The 20,423-nt window shown below is 35.2% G+C and overlaps 2 protein-coding genes across 3 annotated transcripts; both read right to left on the reverse strand.

The window, feature by feature from the left end:
- Positions 1-6,120: 6,120 nt before the first annotated feature.
- Positions 6,121-19,173, reverse strand: LOC141591629 (iron-sulfur assembly protein IscA-like 1, mitochondrial). 2 transcript variants are annotated; one of them, XM_074412023.1, is made up of 4 exons: positions 19,062-19,173; positions 8,913-9,107; positions 6,695-6,812; positions 6,121-6,499 (listed from the first exon to the last, which is right to left on the reverse strand). In XM_074412023.1, the coding sequence occupies exons 2-4, from the start codon at positions 9,103-9,105 to the stop codon at positions 6,406-6,408; spliced, it is 405 nt and encodes a 134-aa protein (XP_074268124.1). In that variant the 5' UTR covers positions 9,106-9,107; positions 19,062-19,173; the 3' UTR covers positions 6,121-6,405. The 2 variants fall into 2 exon arrangements, with proteins under 2 accessions (XP_074268124.1, XP_074268123.1); XM_074412022.1 differs by lacking the exon at positions 19,062-19,173 and adding an exon at positions 9,280-9,426.
- On the reverse strand, positions 13,371-16,579 carry LOC141591628 (secoisolariciresinol dehydrogenase-like). Its single transcript, XM_074412021.1, has 3 exons — positions 16,458-16,579; positions 15,379-15,694; positions 13,371-13,912 (listed from the first exon to the last, which is right to left on the reverse strand). Exons 1-3 carry the CDS (start codon positions 16,490-16,492, stop codon positions 13,454-13,456), a joined length of 810 nt encoding a protein of 269 aa, XP_074268122.1. The 5' UTR covers positions 16,493-16,579; the 3' UTR covers positions 13,371-13,453.
- Positions 19,174-20,423: the final 1,250 nt, after the last annotated feature.

Here is a 20,423-nt window from a genome sequence, read left to right on the forward strand (position 1 = left end):
CACGCCTTTTTACTACATCCTACACATTTTTCTCATTTTTTCCACCACTACCCTCCTCATAAAAATAACCAAAAAAAAGTTATCCCTATCATCTCTCCTGCAAAATCCAAAACCCAATCAATTTAATACTAATCTAACAATTGCATATCACAATTTGTTAATAATCACAGGTAAATTTTGTACGGTTTATTAATAATTTCATTATTTCACTAATATTCCTCTTTTAATTCATTAATTGATTCAATTAGTCTTTCTTTTTTTAAAAAGGGGTTTTATACAATTAGGGTTTGGAAATGGGTGGTTGAGGGGGTGGCTGTGGTGGTTGTCAAAGTGGAGGGTGATGGTAAAGAGGGCGTCGCCGACGTGGTGGTGGTACTGGTGGCTGTAGAACGGCGGTAATAGGTTGGTGAGACGGTTATTGAAGTGGCTGTGCAGGAAATGGTGTGGTGGCTTGAGGACGACGGTGGCGAGGGAGGGAGAGGAAGGTCGATCGGTTGTGGGAGAGGAAAGGGGTGGCCGGAGTCGGGGTGGTTGTCTGATGGGGCGGCTGGTGGGGTAGTTGGTGGGGCGATTTATTAAACCCTCTTCTATCTTTCTTAAGGTTGTTCTTTGTGGAGGCTAAGAAATAAAAGGGGCAAAGTTGGAAAAAGTTGTCAAAATGTGTAGGATTGAGTAATATGCTGTGTAGGAAATAGCAAGTCCCAATAAAATAGGCAAATAAATGATCAAAATGGAGGCAGAAAACACAAAATCTCATTATAGACAGCACATATCCGTCTATAACTAAAGACGGACCAAATACAATACCACATTCCTAATAGGACAAACAACAAGTGGGGTGGGGGGGGGGCAAAAATGTCACCACTTTCAAGCTATTTGACCCGTTTTTAGTTATAGACGGATATATCCGTCTATAGCAAGACTAGCTGGGCAGAAAAGGAGATGAATTTGTCAACACAGTGTATAAATACGCAAAAAGCTTCCACCTCAACGGTCAACGCAAAAAACAGCCCAGATCCCTAACGCAGTCATGCAGCATGCTACAGTATCCGAAACATGTCCATTGCACAATAAAGCTATTACTCAATTGGAGACATGGAGTAAGTACCAAACAGACTTTAATTTATACCCGTCGCAAGGATTCGACCCGTCGCAAGGGAGAATGACTGTTAATTTATTATCAGGGGTACGATTTACCCCCTGCAGGTTTTCAAAACTAGACATTCTACCTCCTGGTGAAATCATAATACTGTATATGTTTTGAAGAATACTGTATATGTTTTGAAGGCCATAAATTTACCAGGACAGAAATACAAGTATACAATTAAGGTAAACATGAAAATAGTCAAAAGTTGAACCAAAAAATTTGGAAATTGTCATTGTGTAAGTGGACGCGTGTCACTACTATCCCCGCATTATCACACCACTGATCCCAACGTTCAACGTACCCATGCCACTGATCCCAACGAACACATATCCATTTTACTACTGTATTAAAACACGTTAGATGATAGATATCATTTGATAAGACAAGTTGTCTAGAGACTAGCAAAAGTTTGTTTATACTTCAGAGTCCGTTTAGAAGCAAAACAGAAATGTCCGGGACTCCAGGATAAAAAAAAAACAGTTCATCGGTAGTGAATCAAGCATCACAAAATTAGCTACTAGGACAAAGAAATGAAGAATTACAAAGTCAAGAGCTTCTATTAAACCTCCCAAGCAAGAATGCAAGCGTGTGGGCTAGTTCATTGACCACTCTACCGATAAAGAAAATAAATATGAAATAAAATTAAAACATGGTTCTAAAGGAAAATAATCAGATATCTCCAGCAATCAAATGAAAGCTACTACTCTCTCGTCCTTATCTAAGCACACCATTAATTGCAACCTAATATCGCTCTTGATCGCAATCTTTTGATTGCACAGAGCCATGGCGTCCTTCATGCCACTACTCAATATTGTCAAACATAATCTCCGCTACTCAATCCCAAAGTTTTCAATACCCGTCATGATATTAGAACACGACCGAGTTATCAGACTTTGCAGTTTACTTAGATTGCATATTGAGCATATATGTTATAGCTATATATAATAACCATATGGTGCGCCATGAGTCCCATGACGACCGATTTCGAGGGTGATAAAACCTATTGTATTCCACTCCAATTGTCAGATGGTGATAGAAATACTCTATATATAGGGTCATGGCCTCAAGGCTGCCTAAATCGTGAGGTCTCTCATTCCCATGTGGAAATTCAACGTTCGATTAAATCGAACCCCTAACTTTTATCCATTTTCTTCTAAAAACAATACTTAAGTAGGCTAAGCTAGTATGAATCATTACTTAAACCATCAATACCGTGTAAAAGAATGAAAAAAGTAGGAAAAGAGCGAAAACACAAAAATAAAGTTAATACTATACGACTAATGTTAAGAAAGTCAAAGAAAACACAGCAGACACTGCCTAAATAACAAAGTTGTCTTAAAAAATACGATAAAAAAAACTACGAAAGAAATACGGAGTATTAAGTATTCACAACTTTTTAAGATGTAGATTTAGAGCTAAGTAAGAAAACTTGTCATAACACAGAATAATCTAGATAAAGGAAGTGCATGCACAAGAAAAATGTAGTTAGTACTTCTCTTTTATAGTTGAAGCTTTTGCAAGTAATTAAATTTGGACCTTTCTCTTTTGTGATCTGATGAATCACTTTCAAAATAATCAATGCTGAAACTAGTCATCTAAAATGAGATATACCTACAAATACGATGTCGATGATATCACAACCAATCACCATAATTACGTAGCTTAATGCAAAGTACTTCCTAAATTCCTGCATAATCTCATACTCTACAAATACAATCATTCTTTTGAGCACTCTTCTATAACACGAAATCTCGTTTGATAATAACTTACGCTTAAGACGGACTCCATTTGTTTAGGCCCTGTTCTTTTGGACTAAAATTTATCTGATCTGAACTGAACTTATAGGATCTGAACTGAACTTAACTTATAAGATCTGAACTTAACTGAACTTATAGGATCTGAACTGAACTTATAGGAACTGAACTGAACTTATAGGATCTGAAGTAAACTTAAATTAAGTGAGGTATAGGATCTAAACTGAACTTATAGGATCTGAACTGAACTGAACTTATAGGATCTGAAGTGAACTTATATTAAGTGACTTTAAGTCCAAAAGAACAGGGCCTAAAAGTCAAGCCAGTATTTCGCAACTTTGAAAATGCATACAACAACTTAAGCTTAAGACGAACTCTATTAATAGAACTCAATCCAGTATTTTGCAATTTTTAAAATGCATACAACAAATTATAGGAAGTATATATCACACTTAAAATATGCACACTGTTTTTCTTTTTTCTTATTTTAAAAAGTTTGTTAAATAATACAGTAAATGTGTTTCAAATTTCAATGGCTTCACAAGAAAGGCAGCAAATTAAAGCTAGCAATCTCATAATTTCTGGCTATAGACCAGGAATTGAATAATAAAGAGCGGCGGTGGCGTATACCAAGCTAGCAACGACCTCTAGATTGTTTCATACTAACAAGTCAACATCAATCTCAAATCTAAATCCCTTATTTTATTTTTTGGTCAATAATCTCAATTGTCTTGGTTTTTTGGTCCATATATGGTGCAATTGCTAGTATTATAAGGACACGAAAAAGTCAAAAATTCAAACCAATGATTGAGCCTAAACTATCAGCTTAAACTTTTGGTTAAAGCTCAATCAATGGTTTCATATCCTAATATATTAGGTAATACGAAGCACCCACTATTTGTTTATCTAGAAAGATAAGTTATGTTGATCCTCGAATACCATGTAGTAGCAACTTGCGTAACCATTAGAGCAAGGGATTGTTGCCAATACCTTTCACTTACATAACAACCCTCACAAACCTGTAGCATACACAAGCCTGCTACGAACCGTCAATGATTTCTTACCCCACATGAATTCACACCATATAGCAACATATATCGTTCAACGTAAACAACCTCCTCCTTAAATATCGTATAACCTCCCTTACCCTTTATTAACTTCATACACCTCATACAAAGACAGGAAAGAAGAGAAAGAAAGCAATCAGCTAACAAATCATCCAAGTCCCTCGTAAAACTATATGAAAATATCTTAAAAAGTATCAAATCACACCATGATCCTAGCCATCCTAGCTATGTTATAATCTTATAAATAAAAGTGATTTAACGTATGACAGTTCTTATAAGTTTTTGTGATCTTTCAAGCATATAATAGTTGTCAACTCACAATACACAAATTACTTGATTAACCTTCGAGATTATATTGTTTGATTAGGCATAAATAGCATTCCTAGGACCATATGGACTAGTATAGCATAGAATCCAAATTCCAAACCAATATTGGTTTAATAGCTAAAATCATGCAAGTAATTAACTAACCTAACATATTCATGAACATGGAAACAGAGTTTCTACTATTGGCATTGGAAAAATTACAAAAATTAACCAGGAAACATAAAATGACAAAATATAAGAAATCTAACTTGACCTCCAAGAAACAACATTTTCAAATTCCTAATTATCGACACAGAATCACAAACTTTAAATTACATGTCCAAATACGGTCATCATGAATTCTATTTTCCCAATGGCAGCTACACGCCTACACAGCAGTAAGGTACAGTACTGCAGTGTATAGGAACATTCTTCACTGTAATATGATGATAATCCTTAAAAAGGCAACATCATACTGACAGCAGAAGTTTGAGAAGGCCGGAAATCAGTGCCTACAAAAGTTGGTTCTAGTCTATTTTTTTAAATGTCATACTCCCATCAGTCTCAGATAACAGTAATCAGGATATAAGTTCTGTATCACTGTATGTTTGGCATTTTGTCAATTTGCCAAAGATATTTACAACAATCTATTCATCCCTAGACCTGACAAATGGATCGGGTCATGTTTGTGAGTCCGGACAGATTTTCACCGTATTAAACTAAGACACAGTAGGCCAGTAGGGTAACAGGAATAGAGTAAGAAGCGAAAAGCTACAAGTTTTATCAGGAGAAACCTTATTAAGTGTTAACCACCTTATTTATTGGTGCATGTTCAACAGGAACTGAAGAAAAACTGAATGCCAATGTGATACACCGACATATTGGGCAATGGGCACCGACATAGTTACATAGAACATAGTCACAGTTGGAACAGAGATCTTGACATAGACAGGAAGGTTTCTATAATTATGTACCTTCATAAGTAGGGGCAGAAACTGGGTAGCTGATGCCTAAGTTTTCAAGACATGCTTCTGTAAATGATTAAATTCCTTTGGTTGCCTTATTGCCTGTGTGTAAAAGTTTGCCCGAAACCATCTAGGACAGAATTACCTTTGAGAGAAATAATACGCAATACCTAGCCTTGTAAAGCTTAAATGATGATGTTTCATGCTTTAAAGAACTCCAATGTAATGTTAAAACTACCGTACGACTGTTCCCCAAGCTACGAGAATATCTTTGTGACCTCAGATTCTTCATTCTTTTACCGAGGAAGGAAAAAAACATATCAAGAAAAATACAAAGACTGAGAAAAAGGATCTCCAACATATTATCTTATCATGTAATACTACCCCTGGGAGTTGCTCTACTGGGCAGTAGTCAAAGCATCTATCTCTGTTCACATTTCTTAAACTTTTGAATCTTTATCACTTGAAAACTCCTTTTTCAGATGCCTATAAATTTGATTTTAAACAAATCTAACATGATGTCTTAGCTTTTAATAATGTACCATCAGCAATGGTCGGAAGGACGAGAAACATCTGTTGAGCCTCTCCAGTCACCCCTCCGGTCATCTATATTCATCAAGCAATTTCCCCTTCACTAAATGTGATAGTCTGATTTAAGTTTGATTCATGAGACATGCCTTACTTTTCTATAGTAAATCCTTTGGTATTTAACACAAATGTTTTAGGGCAGAAAGGGCGCAAAATTTCAGGTATATAACTCTGAACATTACATAAGAAAAGTTACCCTCTCTAGCATAACTTGGGCCTCTGCCGTTCAGTTTTCACAAAACACTATATACATATAACATATATAGTTAATTATCTAAAACTAAAATCAGATCAGCTGATAAACTAATTTACTAAAATGGTACATCAAAATTGTATTACATTTTTCAGTATAATTTATATACAGCCAATCGAGCATCACCCATACAACAAAATAATCTATGTTGGTTCACAAACAAAAACAAAAAAATTGCCAATTTATTTTTTTTCCGTCAGATTCTATGCAAGTTACAACAAGCAACAGAAGATCGAAGAAATGAAGTTAAATCATAGTAGCAGCAGGTGAGAGAACTAACTTGAAGCAGTCGACCGCCCAAATCTGGTTGTAGCTGTTTGGCACCTCATTTTGCAGCCCCTTTACTGCTAGTTGTCATGAACGATTCTCCACATCCACATTGCCCTTTTGAATTCGGATTGATAAATATAAATTCTGACCTGCGATGAACATAGTGAGATTGGTGACAATGAAGCAAATAGCAAAAGCCTTAGTCCTAGTATGAAAAGCCATATGATAGCAACGCCGACTTTAGTAGTCAAAGTGTCCAATTAGATGCTTACAACCATATAATATCAATTACGTACACATAGAGGCAGTTGCTCAGGGATACTCAAAAGTTAATATATACACACCTGAGTTTGTCATCAACAAAATCCATTGTTGTTCCAATAACATGCATCAAAGCTTTGGGATCAATAAGGATCTTGACTCCATTGTCCTCGACTAGCTCATCAAACTTTCCCTTTTCATCTGAACATCCCAAATACATACATTATGTTCCTGTAGCTTAAATATTTATTATCTTAGAATCAATGTCAAGCAGTCATGCAGAGTGGATTATGTAATAGAACACCCTACCACCTTAAGAGCTAAAGGTTTTCATGTTCATAATTCAAAAAACATTTCAAACAATCACCAGTATTTTGTTAAGTTGCAACATAATGACTATGAAACATGTTCAATCAATAGAGAGCCAAGACCTAATTGTTGATTTACACACATGCATACGTGCGCAGAGTTACGCATGAGTGCGCAGAGTTAGGCATGCCAATAGGTTACTTGCCAGAGACAAGTTGTATCTAATTACACTGTCACATCGTTATGAAGCTTAATAGCTATGATAAGCTAATCTACACAAGAGAAGCAACCGAAAACATCCTTTGTAGCCTACAAATAACACTAACACTGAATGAGATATAATCTCCCTCTTTGTTATTTGGTATTAGTATTTGTAATTTGTGCCCTTTCATGGATTACGTCATCTGTTCAACCTTCAATACATGACTTCAAAAGCCACAAATATGATAAGATTGATACGTCTAGCAAGATGCAGGATAAAGAGTTTAAACCACCAGGATTCTATGATTCAAACAAGAAACGTATCTCAACCTCAAGCAAGTCCAAACTTCAAACAAACAGAAGTTAATCTTCTTACTGATTGAACTATCACAGCTTTGATGAAAAACAAATAAAAAACGGATTAGGATAACTGCAACTGATAGTTCGTACACTATATTAGTGCTTCTATGAATTCCCCAATATCTCAAAGAATGAAGATATCTGCCTTCAATACCCAAAAAATACAAGTAATTAAATAGGCATAATTCTAATACTGCTCTAGCATGTTTATTTAGATTCACCTACATTTTTATCCAAGACCAAAGCAATTGCCATTTCATTCTAAAAGTTCAGTATATTCACTCGATAAGCAACTATTTCAGTATAGATAGTTGCCGAAACGACATCTATGGCCTCTGATAGCTGTTTAAAACAACCACAGAATGGTAGGCCTTTGGCATACCAAATCTCATAAAGATAAAAATCTGGTCCTTAGCATATAGAAATTCAAATTCCATCCTCATTCGCAGCGACACATTTTTATACTAATAGTAGGCCTTTGGCATACCAAATCTCATAAAGATATGGACATCTGAGACTAAAATATCAAAATTTAAAATAATCTCATCACATTAAAAAGAACCTAGCCTAGTATGTGCACGTCTGAGACTGAGACTGAAATAAGGATATAATCATCACGTAGCTAACTGATGAATAAACAACCACTCTAATACAAAAGTATATATCAATAATGTCAATGTAATCCAAAAGTGACACATTTTCATCGCGTTACAATGAATTTGAACACCTATCTAACCTAATATGTGCATAATCTTGACTGAAATTAAGAAATAACCACTACATATCAAATAAATAGATAAACAGCCGATCAAAAACATAAAACAATCGTCAACTGAGTCTCAATTCATCACATACTATCACATAACTAATTAAGTAATTAATAGGAAACCAAACATTTTAAACAAAAATCAACTAGATAATAGTGAATTTAAACACCTATCTAGCCTAATATGTGCACAATTGAGACTTAAATTTAGGATATAATCATCAAATTACCTAACTAATAAATAAACAAACGATAAAAAAACATAAAACGACCGTCAATTATAGCTCAATTGTGCACATACTATCACATATCTACCTAATAGATAAGCAAACGATCAAAAACGCAGTAGCAATGAATTTGAACACCTATGTAGCCTAATATGTGCACAATTGAGACTGAAACAACTATATGATCATCACACACCTAATTAATAGATAAACAACCGATTAAAAACATAAAACAATCGTCAATTACGGCTCAATTGTGCAGATACTACCACATACCTAATTAATCGATACGCAAAAGATCAAAAATACTAATAATAACAATTGAGACTTAAAATTAGGATATAATCATCACACACCTAATCAATAGACTAACAAACAATCATCAAAAAACATAAAACAAAAATCAATTAAAATGATCATTTAGTAAATGTGAATTACCAGCATAATTGAGCGTGTATGACAAGCCATTGCAACCGCGAGCCTTAACACCGAGATGAAGAAATGGACGGCGGCGCTGCTCAAGAAGCTGTCGAACGCGGGCGGCGGCGGCGGAAGTTAGGGTTAGAGCTTGTCGCCGTAAGCTCGGTCCGGTTTTTTCGGCGACGGCTTTCGCTACGCTTGTTGCTGCCATGACTGTTAATTAAAAAAACAAATATCAGTGAAACTTACTTCCTCCAATTCATTTGATTCTTTACGGTTGATAAAAATGAATAGAACAGGTCAATAATGAAATTAAATTCACCTAAATTGTGAGGGTGAAATTAATGTTGAAGATTAACATTAAGGAAATGAAGGAAATTATTACCTGGAATGAGTAATTGAAGATTGGGGGAAAATGGTACGGAATAAGAACCCTAATTTGAACGGGAGAAAATTGGGGGATTTGGGGGTAGAACTGTAGATTTACAGGCGGGAAGCGTTTGCCAACTGTCGCGGTTAATTTTTATACTCTACTTTTTTTAAGTTTCTTGCAAAACAAATTTCGAAGCTACTCTCTTTTTTTGGTCGGTAGAATCGGAGAAAAAGAATTATACATCGGATGTATATCATACTTAATGACTTTTTTTGAGTTTTTGTGTATTTTTTTCGAGCAATATAGAGTTTATAAATTATATTTTAGTTTTATGATGTCAAAAATCAAATTTTTATGAGCTTATATGTATATTTTTGAGTTACAATATAACTTTTTGAGATTAAAACTTAAGTAAATAAACTAAAAAAATTTATAATAAAACTCAAAATTTTTAGATTAAAACTCAAAAACTTGATCTTAATGCTCAAAAACTATATCATCTGATGTACTACATCAGATGTATAATCCACTTACTGGTAGAATCGGACCCATAATTTTATGGTTGGAGGAAATATGGGAGTATTCACTCTATGGTTCGGATCAAAAACCAGTTCGGACTGGACATCGTACCAATTTGGTTTAGACCGTATTTTATTTGGTTCGGTTCACAATCCAGCTATTTACTCTAGTTTGGTCTTTGGTTCGGTCTTGGATTAAATCGAATAGACCGCGGGTCGGACCATGGACCAAACTTTTTTTTTGAAACAACGTGGACCTTACTTATATACGAAAAGAATCTTTAAAATTGTAATATTATTGATTTATTTTCTATTTTGTTTATACGTATTATAAGATGTGTAACTATGTACATATGTTGTTTATATTGATTTTTACGAATTTCTTGAGTTCTAATTTTATATGCCGAGAGCCACGTCAATGACAATCATATTTGGTTCATTTGGTTTGATTCAGTGTGATCCACTTTTATTTATGGTTCAGATCGGACGACCAATATTAACATTGTCCAATCCTTAACTACCTTTTAACCCTTGTTTAATTTTCAATCCAGATAATGTGATTCGGTCTGATTTCGGACCATTGAACACCCCTGGGAGGAAGAGAGACCCTACATTAAATCTTTACATTTTTCTTTAATGGTGTCAAAGTTGTTTATTTACATTTTCCTTTGTTGTATGTATTTTTGATGCACAATTAGAGGTGGTAGTCATTGACACGATCCGAAAATACGGCACGAACACGATATGGAGTTAGCGGGTTAAAGCTAAGTTGTGGCCTATTTATGTAATTGGGTTGATACGGATACAACACGAAATTTAAATGGGCTGGGTTATGGTTGAACTCATTTGACACGAATAATCTATTTACTTAAAATTGTCATGAAATTTGAGCTGAGTAAATATTCCAATCAAACAACATAAAAATAAACATTTTCATTCATCATTTTGGGATAATAGAGCTATAAAACTTAGTTTATTTTTATCATAATTTATTGGGTTAAACGAATCAAGGGTTAAAAATGACCTACTTAAAGATAAATGGGTTAAACTTGTGATGTTGGGTTATAGAAAGACTAATTGGACAGAGTTAGGGTTAAGACAAATGAGTTGTTTACGTAATTACGTTGGGTTAGGGTTGGAGACTTGGGATAGTGATGACCGTTTAAAGTTGACATGGACACGAACATAACACGGCTTGATTTGTTTGCTAGGTTTACTAGGAATCCATTTAAAAAAATAATAATTAATAAATGAAATAACAATCTTTTCTAGATAATTTATCTAACTACTTTCATTCATTAAAATGGGAGTCCGTTTTTGAAATAATGCTCAAAAATAAAAAAATTGTCGTTTTGGGTCGGTTTTGAAAACATTTATCGAAATGGTGTCCACGTAGGCTCGGTTTTGACGAGCCTGTATGAGGCTTAAACACGCCATACGTATTGGCGTGTTTACTTGAATGAACACGCCATTACATATGGCGTGTTTAGGCGATCAAAATTCCAACCCAAAGTCGATGGTCGAACAACATAAGCAAAGGAAACACGCCATACATAATGGCGTGTCTTAAGACAAAAAAACACGCCATTACGTATGGCGGGTTTCAAAGAAGCTTTATTTTCTAGCCCAAGTCCAAAGGGTGGGTTTTGGAAAGAAAGAGAACCCGCCATTACGTATGGCGTGTCTTCTCAAAGAAACCCGCCAATACGTATGGCGTGTTTAAAGAGAATCTTTTTTTTTTTAACAACTTTGTTTTTCCCGTCACTTTCTACCACAAAACACATACCATTCACCATCTCCGCTACTCAAACTCCCCAAACGCGATACAAAAAACCTCACTCCCCTTCTTATTTCTTCACCTCACACTCATCTCCGGCGAATCTCCGGCGTATCTCCGGCATTATATTGGGTTTTTGCTATTCAAATTATACATTCTACCTAATTAGCAAGGTAATTTAATTCTTTTAACTTATTTAATTTCATCTTTTGAATGTAGATTTTGCTTATTTTGTCTTCATTGTTAGTAATTATGTTGTTTTGTACCTATATCTACAACTTATATGTGTTAATTTAAGGTAGTTTAAAAAAAGCCCCAAATTTTCGAAACCCTAATTAAATTAGGTAGGATGAACGATTTCTGATTTTTAATTGTTGTTTAGGTATGTATTTTAGGAAAATTATGTTATTGGTAGTTGATTTATACTAAATTTGTTCAAATTTTTTTTATAGAATGGAAATTTGTGATTTTCCTCTTATTTGTTATTGGGATGGAGAAGTGTTGGAGCAAAATGGATGTGTAACCTATAGAGGAGGGAATCAATGTTTTATTCTAGCTAGTACAAAGATGACATATCTTGAATTAGTTGAAGAGATTTATAAGGGAATCGGTGTTCAAAGTTTGGGTACTCAATTGAAGGTAATGATGAAATTTCCGAGTGCTTGGGTGTTTCAAAATTGTTCCTCTTAATAATGAGGGAGCCTTTAAAGCGTTATGGGCAAGTATTCGTCATTCACATGCTCCTTCAATGGACATATTTGTAGAAGTTTCTACTAGTCAAATTGTCATTCCTACACCAAGTATTAGGCTAGATGATGTTGCTCAATTTGTTTCACTTGAAACTAATTACGTAAATGAAGGGGAATTTTATGGTAACTTACAAGGTGATGAGATTGATGAGGAATTGGCAATACTTGATGAGAATTTGTTGGCAAATGAAGAAGATGGTGATGATGATCTTGTCTTTGCTAGTGCTCCCATCGTTGAGTTTAATAAGATTGATCAATTAGATGAGGATGAATTGAATAGCTGGAAAACTTGGGAAAATATGGTAAGATATGAACATGGGAAAGAGTTTGCGGTTGGACAAGTGTTCCCAAACAAAGCTTCACTTAGCGATGAGGTGACATCATATTGTGTTAAAGCAAATCAATTTTTCAAAGTTGCCGAATCAAAGCCTAATACTATTACCTTCAAATGTGGCCGGATTCCTACACCATGTAATTGGCGGTTAAGGGCTACACAAAAAGACTTTCATTCTGAAGTTTTTACCATTGTGACATACAAAGGTCCTCATGATGAGTCTTGTGTTTGTGACATGGTACCTCAAGACCACATGAATTTGAAACGAGCATTCATAAGTCATGAGATTCGTAACCTTGTTGAGGGAGATTGGGGATATAAAGTAAACTCTGTTGTTACTTATATTTTAGATAAGTATAGCGTGTTTAGTTTTTGGCAATTTGATCAGTCACTGGAAAGGGGTTGGAAAATTGGGCTGCTAAAACACGCCATATGTAATGGCGTGTTTACCTCTCAAGACACGCCATACGTAATGGCGTGTTCTGTGTCTTTCCTTATGTTGCTACTGACTTTGGGTTAGAATTAAAGATCGCCTAAACACGCCATTACGTATGGCGTGTTCATTCAAGTAAACACGCCAATACGTATGGCGTGTTTAAGCCTCATCTGAGCTCGTCAAAAACGAGCCTACGTGGACACCATTTCGATAATTGTTTTCAAAACCGACCCAAAACGACAATTCTTTTATTTTTGAGCATTATTTCAAAAACGGACTCTTAAAATGGTTATATTTCGATCTGTTTACACCATCTTTGTATAAAATCGTCTTACACATAACTAATGGAAACCGCTAATTCAACAACAATAATTATTTAGCATATTCATACATACAAAATCCAGTATTCATAATAGTAAATCCACCATCAACAAATAGATTATGACCACTAACATACTTTGAATCATCACTTGCAAGAAACAAAGCAGCATTTGCAACATCTTCAACTTTGCATCTTTCACCTTTAATGTTCGAATAAAACTGAGAAAATTCTTCATCTTTCATATTAAGAAATGATCTGGCCAAAGGAGTTGAAGTTATATGTGGTGAAACACAATTTACCCGAACACCGTAATTTCCAAGTTCTACTGCTGCATTTTTCATTAACCCTACTACTCCATGTTTGGAGCTAGTATAAGCATACATTGATGCACCTCCTATGACTGAGGCTGTACTTGCTGTTGTTATTATGCTCCCTTGTTTGGCCGGGATCATGACTCGAGCCGCATGCTTCGTGCCCAAGAACGGTCCGAAAAGATTTACCTTGATGACCTACTCAATGATTTTCTGATATGTTATTAATATAGTGTTGACAAAGGTTGACCTAACTCGGGGAATTCAATCAGGAGTAGGGGTGTTCACCTGTCCAAAACCGGACTGGACTGGACCGGATGAACCCGCGGATCGGATAACCACATATCCCAAGACTGCGGACTGGACCGATTAGAAGGGGACCCGGACCGAACCGGAACCCTTTAGGTCCGGTTTTTTCCGGGTTTGGACCGGACCGGTACTAATTTATTAGGCAAATTTTATTTTATTTTTTTTAATGTGGACCGGACCGGACCGAACCGGAGACGGTCACCATATTTTTTGGGACCCGGAGACCGGACCGGTATGTATTCGGTCTGGACCGGACCGGACCGGATCGGTCGGTCCAGGTCGGTCCGGTTTACCGGTCCGGACCACTTTTTGTTCACCCCTAATCAGGAGTATCCAAAACCTGACTCTAGAAAAACTTGAAATATGGTGGGACGTGGCCCGACCCAAGATTAAAGTGATAAAAACCTTAATTGTCTTGACATGTACCTAAACGGACCTAATAATGACTCAGTCCAATTGATAAGTCGATAATATATTAATCAACAATTCTTCTATAAGACCGTCCTATAGCAAATGACTACCCCATTAGGCGAAAGCTCAGGTACAAGTCATTAATATATCAAGCCTTTTATTTTATTTTGATAACTTTATAACTTATTTTGAAAACTAACATATTTAAATATGTATATTATCAACTTATAATACTAAGTTATTAAAATAAAAATATTATTTTTATATTTTTAGTAAGTAATTTTGATGGGCCTAATATTATTGGGTCAGTCTTACCTAAATTTAAAGCTTACACAATAATTTGTGTATATTAATTAACGTAATAATGCTCTAAATAAGATAATAAACATACATTTTTTTTCAATAAAAGTGCATAAGATTAGTTTTACCATGAAATTATTGGTCCAACTTTAAAAAAACAAGATCAAATTTATGTTGATGACCTGATTCGATAAGGATCCCGATAATATATCAACTTAACGTAATCACTATGATTTAAAATGTCATAAATAAAAAAAGTATTGTATTATTCTTTTTTCTTTTCTCTTTAATATACAACCATTCTATAGGAGAATTTTTCACAAATTTCATTTATGACGTTGACAACCAGTTAAGATAATGTTGAAAATAAAGGTGGTTGTTTTTTTGGTACAAACCATTCGGTAATCCAAACCACATTGGGCTGACTAATCCGGATTTCGGGGCGTGTTCAAGGATTACGATATTTAAACCCCTCCCAATCGCAGTTGTTGGGGATCGATCCGCAGACCTCCCTACCAAGCGCAACCCCATGCTACCACTGTTCCAACCAACGATTGGTAAAATAAAGGTGGTTGTGAGATGTCACAATTCACAAATCACCTTTCGTCACAACTCACAAGAATAACAGATGGTAGAGTTGTTACCTTCTCAAACTCGGACAATGTGGTGTCGATGATACCGGGTATAAGAGGGCCCACTATGGCAGCATTGTTATGCATGATATCCAACTTTCCATATTGGGCCATTGTATGATCCACTACATTTTTAACATGGGCTTCATTTGATACATCACAATGGACAAAGGTAGCTGAAGGCCCAAGTTCTTTACAAAGAGATTGGCCCAATTCATCTTGAATATCCGCAATCACAACTTTAGCTCCATGACTGGTGAAGAGCTTGGCAGTGTATTCACCAATTCCACTTGCCCCTCCTGTTACTATTGCTACTTTACCTTCCAATCTAAACATTTTTTTCTTATTATTAAATGAGCGACAAGGACGGTACATGATTAATAACAGGGATTGGGGAGGGAAAGGGCTTCAAACCCGTGACCTATTGTCACGAATTCACAATACTTCGGTCTCAAGACTCTCAACCACTAAGTTAAGATTTCTTCGGTAAAATTTACATGAATAACAATGGGCTGGGAGAATGCACGAAGTTGCTATATGATTTTATCATAATAAGATCACAAATTCTCATTATAGACGGACACTATTCGTCTATAGCTATAGACGGATAGTGTCCTTCTCATAAATGAAAGTGGATAATGCAAGTGGATGGGAAATGGATACCCCCACTTGCACTATCCACTTTAATTTGTGAGAGTGTCCGTCTATAATAAGACGGACTGTAATAAGATATGGAGCATTTAACTTGTTTTTTTTTTGGTCAAATCATTTGCATGAATAGGCAGGGCCACAATAACAATACAAGGAGAGAGGGAGGTTCAAACCTAGGACGTATTGACCACAATTATTTTCACCTTTACACCAGGTTAAGATGTCTTTAATAGTAACATTGTTAGTAATATTTTGCACTAAAAAAGCATAAGCAATAGAACGAAAAAAAAAAAAAAAAAAACCGACAATCATCACATTTTTGAAATTTCAGTTCCTTGTAAATTCCATGGATAATCGTAATAAATGCTCAAAATAATTTGATCAATAAAAAAGTTACTTTAAAAAAATTAGAATGGAAAAAAGTTGGGACATTTATTTACCTTCTTGCAGCAGCTGAAAGAATTGGAAGAGCCATTTAATTATGGTTTACGATAATTAATTAGTTTTTTGTGAGATGGTTTATTTCGGAGTACCTTATATTAGCTGACAAGTAATACTACATGTCTATATAACATGGAAAATATCGTGAAAAATTAGGTGAAGGCAGAAATCAGAGTCATCATTTTTTGTCAATATATTACGACAAGTCACAGTGAAATAGTGAACAGAAACCGCATAACAATTTGCTGAATTTAATTGGACTTATCTCTAATGCTTTGTCCTGTCGGCTGAATAGCTTTTAAAAAGGATGCATGGTAGTGTTTTTTTGGCTAGGTTAATTGGACATGAGGAAAATAACAGAACATTGTAAATCACCAATTATTGTCAAAAGTCATCATAATTTATGCATTAGGATATAATGAGATAGTGTTATTTGGTGGTATCGAGTTCAGTATTACAATCCTCGTCACAAATTGGATATTGTATATATGTATGGAGTTTAATATTACAATGCTCATCACAACGGTCCTTTATATAAAAGCCGACTATTTTTTTGTACCTCAATTTCGACAATATACTCTCTCCTATTCCGAATAACTGTCCATTTGGACAATGACACGAAAACTAAGGAATGAAGTTAAAATAATGAAAAGTATTGTATATGGTGGGAATATAGGAGTTAAATAATGAAAAGTATTGAATATGATGGTTTAGGGGTTGTTGGGGTGGTTAATAAATAAAAGAACTAAGAGCAGGAAAGTCAAAACGCATGTCCAAATATGGCATAAAACTTTTTACTCAGCATGTACATTATCGACTGACATGAATCAACATTTGAAATTGATCAAATAAAATAATATATTATATATCTTTGATTTTACATTATGACCTGTAACTAACAAATACGGAGTAAACAATTGATCGTCAAATTAAAATAACATTGAGGAAACTATAGTTTTATTATTTCACGGAAACTACCAAATTGGTACTAAAGAAAAGTGAATGTTCTACGTCGATAATGTCCAGTGACGGAGCCAGGATTTGAACTTAAGGGGAGTGAACGGGTAATAATACAAGGTACACTCAAAATAATTTAACTACAAACTTTGAAAATCTCATCCGCAAGGGGGTGAGCGCCCCTCCTAGCACAATGTCGACGATGATGACAATAACTATTCAGCATAATTATATATGCAAAATCCAGGATTCAGGATGTTAAGACCACCATCAACAACAAGATTATGTCCACTAATAAACTTTGCATCATCACTTGCAAGAAACAAAGCAGCATTTGCAACATCTTCAACTTTGCAACTTTCACCTTTCATGTTAGAATAAAACTTGGCAAGATCGATCTTCATCTTTTATCTTAAGAACAGACCTTGTTAAAGGAGTTGAAGTTGCATGTGGTGCAACACAATTAACCCGAATACCGTAATTTCCAAGTTCTACTGCTGCATTTTTCATTAACCCTACTACTCCATGTTTTGAGCTAGTATATCCATATGGAGCTCCACCTCCTATTATTGATAGGGATGTCAATGGATCGGGTTCGGGTCGGGTGAAGCCTCATCCGTCATCCATCCGTCTTTTCAAAATCTCATCCAACCCGTCCGTCATCCGTGAAACATATCATCCGTCATCCATCCATCCATCATCCATGGATGAAACGGGTGGATCGGGTGATAAACGGGTGTTGTGCATTTATAATTTCAAGTTTAAAAAAATGATTTTTTTTTTTTCTCTACAAAAATAAAGTTAGATAATTAATTTAGTTTAACTTTCTAGTGGGTAGGCTTACAAAATATTTATATTGAGAGTAGAAATATATGAAAATTTAAATATTTTATATCTTAATAATGTGTTATATGTAAAAAAAAATTAAATAAAAAATAATAAAATCGGGTGATGGATGGATGGCGGGTGGAATTTCTTCATCCAACCCATCCGTCATCCACATCCGTTTCATCCGTCATCCATCCATCATCCATTTAAATCGGGTTTTCATCCATCTTTTAGGATCGGGTGGATCGGGTTTTGATGAATGCGGGTAAAATTGACATCCCTAATTATTGAGCATGTGCTTGATGTTGTTATTATAGTCCCTTGTCGGGCCGGGATCATGACCCGGGCCGCATGTTTTGTGCCTAAGAACGGCCCAATAAGGTTTACCTTGAGGACCTGCTCAATATGAATTTAAAACGGCCTAAATAAGATTGATGAAATAAAACAGAATGTCTAAAGATAAGCAAAAAGTTTTATAAAAGCTGACGAACGCCGAGATGAAGAAACGGACGGCGGCGTTGCTCAAGAAGCTGCCGAACGCGGGCGGCGGCGGCGGAAGTTAGGGTTAGAGCTTGTCGCCGTAAGCTCGGTTCGGTTTTTTCGGCGACGGCTTTCGCTACGCTTGTTGCGGCCATGCCTGTTAATTTAAAAACTAATATCAGTGAAACTTACTTCCTTCAATTCATTTGATTCTTTACGGTTGATAAAATCATAAAAATGAATAGAACAGGTCAATAATGAAATTAAATTCACATAAATTGTGAGGGTGAAATTAATGCTGAAGATTAACAGTTGAAAGAAATGAAGGAAATTGTTACCTGGAATGAATAATTGAAGATTGGGGGAAAATGGTACGGAATAAGAACCCTAATTTGAACGGAAGAAAATTGGGGGATCTGGGGGTAGAACTGTAGATTTACAGGCGGGAAGTGTTTGCCAACTGTCGCGGTTAATTTTTATATGTACTTTTTTTAAGTTTCTTGCAAAACAAATTTCGAAGTTACTCTTTTTTTTTTTTCGGGATAATTCACGCGGTACTCTTTAAGTTGGGCACTTTACACAAAATATTCAAATTTTTTATTCGAAAAGCTTAAAAGGTCATAATTCGTGTTTACGAACTCAGAAAGCTTAAAAGCTTAATCTTTTTATTATATTTACCCAATTATTTTTTATGGTTAATGCTTATGTGTCAAATAAAAAAAATGGACACAAGATAGGACATGAAAATGAGATTATATTATACGTAGTAATAACATATTAAAGAAAAAAACATAAAAAATAATTATACGACTCACAAACTGGCTAACATGAGAGAAAATACGTACTCCGTATTTCTACTGTTCGTCAAATAGGGTTTTAAAACGACTAATGTAAATTTGTACGGTTGTAACACTAAGGCTCCGTTTGACAGTACACTTCAGGTACCTGATTTGCCTCAAGTAGCTTTTTTGTCAAAACAATCAGGTACCTTATTTTTTTTAGAGTGTTTGGCAACTACCTTTTTTGACAAAAAAAAGGTCGAAATGAAATCTTCCTCATGTAAGATTTGAGAAATCAGTGCACTGATTCTTTTTGTCTACCGATTTTACCCTTGTTTTTTTAATGTTGTCAACTAAAATCCCATTCAATACCTTCTCCCAAATAACACAAACAACCGTTAAATAAAATTCTTCAATACACTTCAGCGGAAAAAATCGTTTTTTTTATGAGTTTAATAGAGAACTAATTTTGTATTCATAGAATACATTTTTCAATGATATATTGTTTGAATTTTTTTTCTTTTACCTAATCGTGATATATTAATTATTGTTCTCATTCTCTTTGAAACATGTTGGAGACTTGCGCAACTACATTGAAAAAACTACATTAAATTATGACTTTATTACTAACAACACCAATTAGACCTGGCAAAACGGGTCAACGGTTCGGGTTCGGGTTGGGCCAATTCGGGTCGGGTAAGTTCGGGTCTCTCATTGATTTCGAGTTAATTCGGGTCGGGACGGGCCATTTCGGGTTTGTTGGTCGGGTCTGTTTCGGGTCAAGCGGGTCGGGTTGTTTCGGGTCAGGTCATTTTCGGGGTCAATGAATAATAGAGAAATATCATTTCAAGTCTTTTTAGTTCAATTAGAGTTATATTTTGTCAGGTCATTTCCGGGTTTGATGGTTTCGGATCGGGTCTT

The sequence above is a fragment of the Silene latifolia genome, chromosome 7, assembly GCF_048544455.1.
Source record: "Silene latifolia isolate original U9 population chromosome 7, ASM4854445v1, whole genome shotgun sequence".
NCBI lineage: Eukaryota > Viridiplantae > Streptophyta > Magnoliopsida > Caryophyllales > Caryophyllaceae > Silene > Silene latifolia.

Excerpts from the sequence above, each read along its gene's own strand:
- LOC141591629 (XM_074412023.1), bottom strand. The coding sequence starts at position 9,105 with ATGGCAGCAACAAGCGTAGCGAAAGCCGTCGCCGAAAAAACCGGACCG. Across the intron at positions 6,813-8,912 it reads ATACACGCTCAATTATGCTG|ATGAAAAGGGAAAGTTTGAT; the intron begins GTAATTCACATT and ends TGGGATGTTCAG. Across the intron at positions 6,500-6,694 it reads TTTGTTGATGACAAACTCAG|GTCAGAATTTATATTTATCA; the intron begins GTGTGTATATAT and ends TGTTCATCGCAG.
- LOC141591628 (XM_074412021.1), bottom strand. The coding sequence starts at position 16,492 with ATGGCTCTTCCAATTCTTTCAGCTGCTGCAAGAAG. Across the intron at positions 15,695-16,457 it reads CTTTCAGCTGCTGCAAGAAG|ATTGGAAGGTAAAGTAGCAA; the intron begins GTAAATAAATGT and ends AAAAATGTTTAG. Across the intron at positions 13,913-15,378 it reads CATTGTCCGAGTTTGAGAAG|GTCATCAAGGTAAATCTTTT; the intron begins GTAACAACTCTA and ends ATCATTGAGTAG.